The 11,093-nt window shown below is 42.1% G+C and overlaps 1 protein-coding gene across 1 annotated transcript in view; it reads left to right on the top strand.

The window, feature by feature from the left end:
- Positions 1-1,535: 1,535 nt before the first annotated feature.
- The window catches only part of PBX4 (PBX homeobox 4), a 28,824-nt gene continuing 19,266 nt past the window's right edge, over positions 1,536-11,093 (top strand). Inside the window, exons 1-2 of the mRNA XM_034792332.1 lie at positions 1,536-1,849; positions 8,624-8,697. Of these exons, the coding sequence (XP_034648223.1) occupies positions 1,620-1,849; positions 8,624-8,697 (304 nt within the window). The 5' untranslated portion in view covers positions 1,536-1,619. The remainder of the gene's footprint in view (positions 1,850-8,623; positions 8,698-11,093) is intronic.

Here is an 11,093-nt window from a genome sequence, read left to right on the forward strand (position 1 = left end):
TTTAGTTGCTTTGACAATCTCCAGCTGGGTAGAGTAAATCAGTTTAAGTGAAGACTTTCCATGAGTTGGAGAGAATGAATCATTGCAGCTGGGCAGCTAGTAGTGATTTTAATTAATGAAGTAGAAATATATAGCCTGCATCTCATGTACATGGGTTTTATACTAATTAAACTCCATTTTCTTTAATGGAATTATTCCTGTTTTACATCAGGGTAAATGAGAGGAGAGTTGGGATCATTAAGCTTTCAATCAGTACAGAATTCTGCTTTACACCAATTGTCTGAGAATGATAGTGGTGCATTTAGCAGAGAGTAGAATCTATGCCTCTCATATACCTGATGATTCACATGTTTTCATTGTCTTTCTAGAGCAATTAGTCAGATCAGAGCATTTCTAGTTGGAGAATCTGTTCTCTTCCTGGAAGGAGCTCACACATGCAGGCTTGCACATATGAATACAGATATAAGAATGGTTAACCACAGCACGAGCATTACTCTGCCTGTCACAGAGCCTGCTCTTGCAAGGTCCAGAGTGACCTCATCTCAGAGTGAAGTTAATGAGAATCAAGGATGCTCAGCACCTTATGGATTAATCCATTGGTGCTCAGGTACATTGCCAAAAGATGATGGCAACGGGAAGGGCAATTTGCCCTGGAGCAGTTGAGAGTGGCAGCAGGGACTGGGATGATCCTGGGCCCCTATAGCAGGCAAATGCTGGCTTGCTGGTAGTCCAGTCTGGTTGTGCTGACATGGCTGAATTCCCATAGAATCAGAGGGACATGGAGTGACACCCTTTGGGGCTATTTGGAGTGTGACCAGAGTGTGGGAGGGTGATGCACACTTTGCCTTGGGGCAGGTGGGAGGTGACAATTGGAGAATGGCCGTTGGGGGCAGAGGGAAGGGGGCTGTGCGGGGCAGTCGGGAGGTGACAGTTGGAGAATGGCCATTGGGGGCAGTTGGGAGAATGGTGGTTGGGAGCAGTCGGGAGGGGGCAGCTGGACAGTCTGCATGGGGCAGCCCAGAGGCACAGTTTGCCCTGGGGCAGGCGGGAGGTGACAGTTGGCGAACGGCCGTTGGGGGCAGTTGGGAGGGGGCTGTGAGGGGCAGTTTGAAGGGGGCAGTTGGNTGGCGAATGGCCGTTGGGGGCAGTTGGGAGGGGGCTGTGAGGGGCAGTTGGAAGGGGGCAGTTGGAGAATGGTGGTTGGGGGCAGTCGGGACGGGGCAGCCCCGAGGCACAGTTTGCCCTGGGGCAGCCGGGAGGTAACACTTGGGAGAATGGCCGTTGGCGGGAGGGGCAGCCTGCTCTTGGGTAAGTGCTCGGCGCCGCGCCGCGCCTCGCCCCGCCCCGCCCCGGGGGCAGAGTCAAGAGGAAGGGGCGGGGCAGGGCCTGGCTCGAGGCTGGAAGGAAGCGCCAGGACGGAGGGGCGGGGTCTCGCTGCGCCGCGGCGGACAGACGCCAGGGAAGGGGCGGAGTCACGTAGGAGGGGGCGGGGCCCGCACGGCGCTGGGCTGGGGCCTGTTGTGTGTGAGGAGCTTGGGCCGTACCAGGAGCCCGTTAGCGGCTGCTCCGGCTCCCTCCCCACCCCCGTCCCAGCCCCGCCGCCTCCCCTCCCCCCCACCATGGAGGACCCGTCCCGGCTGCTGGCGGCGGCGCACGGTGCGGGGGTCTCCCTGCCCGGGGGGATCCCGCCGCCTCCCTCCGCCGGAGACCCGGCCGCCGCCGCCCCCCCCCCGCCGCCCCCGCATCGGCTCCAGCCGGGGCCGCCGCCCCCCGGGCACCAGGATACTGGGGACATCCTGCAGCAGATCATGGCCATCACCGACCAGAGCCTGGACGAGGCGCAAGCCAGGTACCGCAGGGGACGGGGATGTGCGGCCCGTCGGGCAGGAGATCCGGGGTCCGAGCAGCGCCTGCGGGGAGGCTTCATAGGTGGGCGGCAGCGCCGCGGCTAGGCGGAGGGGGTGTCTGGGCGCGGGGCCCGAGGGGGCTCTGAGCATAGAGGGCCTGACTAGGGACCTGGAGCCTCTGAAGCTCGAGGCTCTGGGGACTGAAGGGTCTCGAGTCCTGGGGCTTTTAGGCATCAGGGCCTGGGCTGTGTAGGGCAGTCTCTGGGGGCCAGGGTATGGGTAGAGAGTCTCCAAATCCTGGAATCTTTGGGCACCAGAGTCTGGTTCTAGGGGATGGCAGTGTGTGTCACTAAAGTGTAGAGTGGGGTAGTGTCTGGCATCTGCTTTAGGTGGGCTGTGAGCACCAGGTGATCAGGCTCCTGCGTACTAACTTCCCTGCTTGTTTCCATCTCCCGTATTGCTTGTGAATTTGTATGCTGGGCAAGGCGTGAGGCAGCCTGATTTAGTTTCACAGAGGAACTTTGCTTAAAACGGTAGAGTTAGTTATAGTGTTGAGACCCTGGGAATGTCTTAGGAGCAAACCCTCAGTATGGGGTTACAGTTTATTTAAGGGACTTTAGTGCTGGTAAAAGGTGTTTGCCTGACAGTCCTGGAGACTGAAGTTCCCTATACATCCTCAGTTCAGGCAGCAATAAAGCAAACTTTCCTCAGGCACTGTTTAGCTAGTGTGTCTCAGCCCTGCCCTGGAGAGACCCCCACCTCATGGATGACAGCAGTCCATTTTTTGATTGGCCTCTCATTCTTTGGCTGCTGCTGAGACTGCTTTTGGGGCACAGGAAGTTCGATGGTGGAGATTTTTGATATAGACACTTATCTGCTAGGAATAGAGCGGAGACCCACAAGTTTATTTCACACAGGTTACTTAATGAAGTCACCTAATGAGAATGTCTTTGACTCACTAGCTGTAGTGGCACAAGTGACCTAGAGATGAAAAGTTCTACCTTCTTTTACTGATTTCCTGAGCCACCCCATTTCCTTTTTTCAATTCTCTTTAGAGCCCTGAACATGGAGGATTTGAGGCTGTGGATCTAATTTTTTAATTTCTCACTTGCTAGTTCTGCTCAGAGAAAATTTTTAACTCGACTTTATTTTCCCATCACAGTAAGAATAAGAGTGGAGACTTTCAGTGTGGGAGATGAACAGTTAATTTGTATATTGACTGAGAGGTTCTTGTACCTTTGTCCCATTGATAAGACTGTGAACTGTTTAACACTTGCATATAGTGCTGTAGGGGTGAGTTGATTTCTTAGGCCAGCTTGTATAAAATAATTCTGTCTTAATAATGAATTGTCCTTTCGCTACTGCAGATGGGTGTTCAAATCATAGCTCCAGTCACAAGTGAAAATGATTTTTTTCTGTCTGTTGCATGACTACTGTATAATTTGACCTAGGAGTAGAATAAATGCAAGGTTGTGATTGCAGCTCAGGATTGAAGGGCCCTGGCAGAGAGTTGTGTTTGTGGTAGGGAGAGGCACGTGCACACAGGAACTGAATGGCAGGTGTATTACACTTCAGGTCTAAGGTGCTTTGGCAGAGCTATGTGTGAGCAGTTTTCACAGCACCTGGCTGCACTATGTCTGAATCACCCCACACTTGGGCGAGAACTAACTGTACTTGTATTTAAAGAGAAAAGCCTACCTGAGGAGTACATTCTCTTTTGTGCGTATTGTATGCTCTTGTGATTCTCAAGGGGATGTAACTAATAAAGTGAATAACATAACCTGATGTAAAAATATCAGCATAATTCAAGATCTTCTAGTTTCTTTTCTCTGCCCTAGAGGTGTCTGTGCTCCTGATTGGCTTTCTGTAATTATATGTTTTGCTTACTTGGTATGTACGGGTTGTAGAAAGTACGTAGACTAGAGGAAGCAGTTTGGAAAGTGGAGGATTGTAAAACAGATCTGGCTTATAAAATTAGCAAATGAATACTCGTGAATCAGATTCCTGACAGTGATTTATGACTTTGGTTAGGAGTCTGGCTGACTTTCCATTATAAATTACCTAAACCAAGGTTTATTTACTCTGAGAAGTTTCTTTGGCCTGACATTTAAGCCTTGTCTATGTTAGGAAAACTACCTGTTGGTGTCAGCAGCTGAACTGGTGCTGAAAATGTTTTAATTTGTAAATGTAGACACTGGCAAGTCATGGTCTGCACTGTTTCAGAAACTGTAGAGCAGGTTTTAACTACACTTTTGGAAACTGTATGAAAATGATTTATCCAAGTTCACAGAACTACTGAAAATAAACCCCAGGCCCATAAACATGTTTGGTATGGTCTGAAGATAAGTTCTAACCATATAGTTATTGATTTAAAAAAAAAAGAATGATGATGGGGCTTCCTAGGAGAGTGTTTGTGGTAAAATTAGAGTTTTGTAGACTGTATTTACTGAAGAAAGATATTGTTCTACCTTATAGTTTTTCAAACAATATTCTGGACTAGTTTGAGTCAGAGGGACACTTCAGAGGTGCTCTTCTGTGTTCCCCTTACGCCAAAACAATGCACATTGAAATGAAAAAAAAAAATACTGAAGGGGATGTCGCTACTATTTCAAGCTCCTTACATATTTTCCATTACTGGTGGTGGTATGAGGCATCCCCTAATATGCTCTCTCTTCTTACCAGTCACTGCAACACAAAATTAAAGCTGCCTATAGTTGCTTCATAGTAAGTGCATGCACAGATTAATGTGTATGTCACACAAGGCACTGCAGTTCTGTTTGATTTTCAAAACTCATTTACAAGAGAGCTGAAAAAGTTGAGTGCTTAGGAAGTTTTTTGTTTTGCCCATAAACAATAATTTAATTATGGGGTCATAGTGCTTTTTGTGTATGCTAAATTGCTTTAGCTATTTTCAGTGTTTTTAGAAAACAGAAACTCCTAGAAAAAATGTTGTTAGATCTTTTAGGCACAAAGTTTTTGAAGGCTCAAACTTTATAAAAAGTGCCCTTGCATGTGAGATGATTGTGCATGCAAAACACAGGTTCTTGCATTATAGACAATTATGGGTCCATCTGTGCAGTCTACTTGCAAATGGAGAATCTTGGTAAGAAGGCCTATATGTCATTGTAAAGAAAGCAAAGCAACTCTCCTCAAATCTAGTGTAACCAGTAGCACAGATGCTTCAGGGATGTTAGGCAGAGTGTCCTGGAATACCTACCTATCTGCAAGATGGCTTGGCCATGATTTAGCTCCAGATGTTTTATTTACTAGAGTTTAATTTTACTCTGTATTAAAAAATCTGCATATTGAACTGTACTGGGTTTCAAATCCTCATAGCCTCACTGGGGCCTCTTGAGTTTCAGAACTTTGAGTGTTGATATTCTAAATTTTAGACTGCAAGCTAAAAACTGAAGAGAAGTTGTTTTATTTAAAATAAATTAATCTGCCAAAAATTACATTAAGTAACCTGCTTAATATCAATGTTAATCAACTTTATCATTCTACAAAAGAATAAATATTGGCCATATTAGCTATGTAATGACTTCTGGACAGCCTGTTTCTGAGAACTTATAACACATCTAGCTTATTTAGTGTGTAAATCAGCTTTTTTAGCCCTATTTTTATGGGAGCTGAGTTTTAAGGCCTGGAATTGGTGGTTTGTCATCAAGCAAGGACAATAGAATTCACTTGGCTTTCTTTTCAGCTGCCTTTGTTCTCAGGCTGCTTGTCTGTGGGTAGATATTGATCTGCTTAGATATCTGATAATGTGCATTATGCCTTTCTTGGTTCCATGTATTGAAGTAACCTGGTCAGTGGACTTCAACTTGTGATATTTTGCTTAATTCTTGTATTGTATTTGAATATTTATGGGAGGCTTGCAGCTACCTGTTGTAAATCTTATTGGTGAGGGATTGTAAGGAAATTGAGTTCCCTTTTAAGCCCTTACCCAAATCAGGATGATCTGTATTTAATAAAGAAAGCTTCTGAAAAGGGGTTACTCCTTGCTCTGAATGTACTTTAATTAAATAATTTAAAAATTACAAAAGGGGTCATCATCAAAGGAGGTGGTGGTGGAGGGAATTTTTAAAGGCACAAATGGCAGGTACCTAACTTCCAGTGGAAGACAGGTGCCTAATTGCCATTTCTGCCTTTAAAAATCTCCCCCAGAGAAATGTAAATGTTTTTTAGTATCCCGTTCCAGAGAGATGTTCTAACAAACTTTGTGAGGATGGTTCACAGTGTGTCTGGAAGCTAAGATGCAATTGCAGCTACATGTCTGGCTGTAATTAAGAATATGGCATCACTTTTTGGGTGAGAGATACACCAGAGCTGATGCCACTGCTATATTTTCAGTGAAGTAGTATGCTATATAAGATTTTAAAATAGCTTAAGTATTCAGCTGTGTATGAAGATTCCTCAGCAAATGTCTGGGGGGGGGAAAATGAAGGTACCAGAACCTACAAGAACACTTGGCCAAGCTTATTTTTAAGGCTTCTGAATGAGACTGAAATAAAATTTAATGCCTTCTGTGACTAGAGGAAAGACCAACTGAGATTGTAATGGAAAGAGCTTTACCATTGATAGGGAGAGAAGCAGACATTACTTGCCGTGGATGGAAAAAAGGGCAAAGGAATTAATTTCAGCATTCTTGTATATTTTGGTATTAGGAAAACTGTATTTTTGCTGATGCAGAGTGTATCTCATCAGTGTGTTTGAGAACTCCTTTTGTAGTTTCTATCTCAAACTTCTTATGATATACAGGGGTACAAAGAGTGTGTGCATAGGTAAAAATAGAGGATTACAAAGTTATTTCATATTTTTTCACTCTTTATAGTAATCACTTGAAAGTGTGAAATTTGCTAACATATCCCCTCCCCGCCCATGTTGATGTACACAATATTGGTTCCAAATGTAGTAAAACATTGTGAAAATAGTTAACTTGTGCAGGATACCATGACTGTTGTTGTTTAAGTAGTAGTTTTAAATGGGGGGGGGGGGGGGGAAGTAGTTTTGGAACTACACTTGCCACTCAGTTTCTTATCAATTTTTGTGGATTTATACTCGCATGTTCTGCTTTCTAAAATGTTCTCTTTGTTTTATGAATGACCCACACAGACTGGGAAAACTGACTATGCCAGGGAAACAGTGAATGTTTATGTGGGTTCTGTCAAACAGGAATAAAATGATTTGTTTCTCCTCTCTGTCAATTACAAATAATGTAGTTGCAGCTTTTAATAGTAGATTAAAAACTTTTTTGACAGAAGTGATTTTTTTAAGTTGACTGTGTCCTCTTAAACGATTAACAGCATTCTGCAAAACAAAGTTTATTTACGTAGAGATTTGTATAAATCAGTTTCCATTGCATACAAAAAATGAATACTTTCCCATTTAAAAGAATACCCTACCAAGAAAAAACTGTAGTAACAAGACATTTGCCTGTCATCTCCCTGATTACTTAGTTTGTATTTTATATCTGTCTATCCTACCCTTCATCTATTTTGTCATGTTCAATTGTAAGCTATTTGAGGCAGCTACTGCATCTACAGTGCCTGTTGAGCATTACTGAACTACAAATTAAGAAATATTTCTGGAGTGATATCTTAGGTTTATTTAGAGGGTACATTGAAATAAAGTGGACATTGTTTACTCAGGGCTAGTGATGTAATTTAATGTACTCTCTCTTTCCACAAACAAGTGTAACATACTTATTAATCTTTTTCCCCTTCCCATAATTTCTGTTTGGATAAACAAGGACAAAAAGTGAGGTGGTATCTGTCTCAAACACTGGAAGCATCATGTGGCTTCTGTCAAAGGAGAATGAACTTTAGGTTGTTTGGAAAGGACATGGACATTCTAGTGGGGCTTGAGTGCCCCTCCAGCTACAGCTGTGTCAGAGTTTCTATTGTAAATCCCTTTCTTTGATAGAATTACATGGGTGCATCAAGGTGAGATATAGCTCATAATATGCAAATGATCTTTTTAATATATTCACAACAAACATAACCACTCCAAAGAAGCAGTTAATGTATGCTATGATTTCATACTAAGGATGCAGTCAGACACAGTCTTCATGGTATTCCACAGTATGAATTTATAACTAGTTAAATATGATGTGGCTTCTGGCACTAGGTCCTCCTGCTTGCACAGAGGTGTCCCTTAACAGACAACCAGCCTGCTCTTGATCCAGCTAAGGCCTACCCCTCCTTAAAAAGCATCTCTACCTTTCATCCCTCTTGCCCAGAGATCCCAACAATGTCTTCCATTTCTGTTCTAGGGGAAGAACAGTCTCCTTTTGTTTGGAGACTGATGCTTGTTTTGATTTTGATTAAACTAAAAGAAATAATATTTGATTTGATCAATGGTAATTGAGTTCTGTTTTGTTTTTAATGTTCAGAATCTGTATAATTTAAAAATGCGGATCTGGCTCATATTTTAGATGGACTACTTTGTTAGAGCAATTGGAAGAATACTAATTCAGAAAGCAGCCGTTTGTTGACTACATCATATAAAATATACTTTCGGTAGAGTTTAATTTCTGTTTTGCTTCTGCCAACTATAAGCAATTGAGTATTTCAAGGCTATGAATTATTCTGGTAGAGAGTTTCTGGTGATGACCTTGAGTGAACTGTGTGACTAGAACTTCTAAATGTACGTTAATCTTATGCTCTGGTTTGCTCATTTTTACAAATACATGGAATCTATTTTTTATAAACCTTGGCACTCCTGCCTCTTTCCCCTTTAACTTGGCATTCATCTTTTCTTTCTCTCCTTTTCAGAAAACATGCCTTGAATTGCCACAGAATGAAACCAGCTCTTTTCAGCGTGCTGTGTGAGATCAAGGAAAAAACAGGTGTGTTGTTGGAATTTTTGAATGATTTTTGGAAAGTTGGGTATCAGAAATGAACAGCTCCTGGGTCAAGTGCAATTGAAATAGGTCTTTACTGAGTGGATGATTTTTACAGCTTAAGGCTTTAATTGTGATTTCCTGGCCCATTGTGCTTCTGTAGGTTGGAGATTATTTGCAGCATGCTTCCTACAAAGTAGGCCGTGCCCTGATTTGAAGGAAATATTACTGCTCACTACATTTTATTTTGTTTTTCAAATCAAAAAGCAAGCATTACAATTATAATCTCTGAGTAGACATGTGTAGACACAAAGGGGTGACAACCGGAATGTCTTTAATAGAATGCCCATATCATGCCATTTCTTGAAAGAAGATGGTCCCAGTACTGTGGAGGGACTAGGAGATTAACATTGGAAAATGAACTAGACCACAGAAAAGAGTCTGTGAGGAGAAGCAGCAGATAGATGGGGAAAGAAGACAAAAGCAGCAGGAAACTGAGTCGACAGGTGGATTATGCGATTTATTTTCTTTGTGAGCAGGAATGGGGTTGTTAGGAGCGAGTGGATTTTGATTTTGGCCACCCAGTGTATCAATTGTTCATCTATAAACTTCTGGGCAGTGATGTCGGGATGTTTTATTGTGTTTTGTTGTGTAAACTTTTGAGTTTATTGAATTTGGATGCTATATTAAAGGATAATTACTTGTAGAACCTGTTTAATTGTAGAAAATGTGTTCTTTATTATATAGGTTGCTTAACATTAATATCCTAATACTGCCCTTGATACTGAACCTGTACAGAAAAAATAACTTGTAATTATCTTGTATATCAATTTTGTACCATATTTCCAAACTAAAGGCCATCTAGTTTTATCTTCAATGATGTCCTTGGCATCAAAGGCAGTATGTGATACTAAATGAAATGCAACACACTCTCACTTTTGTGTTAAGAAAATGTTATAGTTGACGTATTTTGAGTTCTCATGGCAGCAATTTTCTTTTGTTGTAGGAAAATTTTATAGGAATAGAAATTTGTGAACTGTTATGCTGTAGTCTCTTACGTCTGTTTATCCTATGTGGTTTTTTTCCTTTGAGCAGGAGCTAATCTTAGGACAGCTAAAAGGAGACTAATCCAAGCGCTTCAGCACACTTTTTATTTGTTTTTCCATGTTGGTATTTGCTTGCTCTGTGTTATAACCTGGAAGTTTAACTTCTATTTGACTTAAACATATTTGTAATAAGAGCCTCCAGTACCTTGGCTACGGTGGATTTGTTTTGGTCTCATAGGTTTTTGAATGTCTGATGGCCTGTCTGTTCTTTATTTAAATTATGGAGAGCAGATGTTATGGCTTCAAGCAAATAAAAGCCTGGACATACTGTAGCATAAGGTTTAGGCTTTCTTTGTGACCCAGGCGCACAGGCTTCCTTTCTAGCTCTGAATCCGTTTAAAACATGTTTGGCCCCCCAAACCTCTCTCCCACATTCCCTTTGTTAGTGTGCCAGTGTCACTCACAATAGCTCAGGATAAGCCATGTGCCCCTCCATTGAGCAGCCAGCTGGAAAGTGTAGAGAAATTTTGCCCAGAAAGTGCTTTTAAAAAAATACTTGTAAAAGTAACTATTCTTGTTTGCCAGTTAAATTGATTTATCCAAATCTAGCCTTCTCTCAAACTACTGTTTGAACTCTGGATTATATGATTTCTTTTATATTTTTCTTTTTGGATTAAATAATTCAGTCAATGTAGTTTGTAGAATGACATTTTTATTTCTATACTTCACCAGGAAAAATATACTGAAATAGGTATTTCACTTTCAAGTATGTCCTAGATATACACACTCCACACGCATTTATTGAAGGTACATCTAACCCAAGCAATGTATGAGGGGGCAGACAGTGCTGCCTCAAGGAGTACAACAGCACATTGCTCCACTTAAGTCCATACTAACCTCCTTCACAATAATACCCACTTAGTTCTTTTGAGAACTGGCAAAAGTACTATTCTGTCTTAGAATATTTTAAAAACTTTTTGTAAATAAATCTGTCTAGCAGACTTTTCTTGGTGTTCAGCTGCCATGGACATCAGATGCTTGACTCCAGATAGCTATGCTTGTCCAAATATAAAAGCTGTTTATAGCTTTAATGTCCAGCTATTGATGGAAATAAAAGCAAATATTATCCTTGAGGATTTCCTTTTCCTGACTGATTGCAGCAAACACCTGAGTTATGTTGGGTTTCAAGCTCTTTAGGGCAGGGGCACTGTCTCCTTATGTGTTTGTACAGTGCCTAGCAAAATGGGGCTCTGATCTTGATTGAGGCTTCTGGGCATGACTGCAGTACAAAGAATCAATAAGTATTTTGTTTAGCAATTTATAATACATACCACCCCCCCCCCCCGACTGCAATTT

This window comes from Trachemys scripta, chromosome 16 (genome assembly GCF_013100865.1).
Source record: "Trachemys scripta elegans isolate TJP31775 chromosome 16, CAS_Tse_1.0, whole genome shotgun sequence".
Lineage (NCBI taxonomy): Eukaryota > Metazoa > Chordata > Testudines > Emydidae > Trachemys > Trachemys scripta.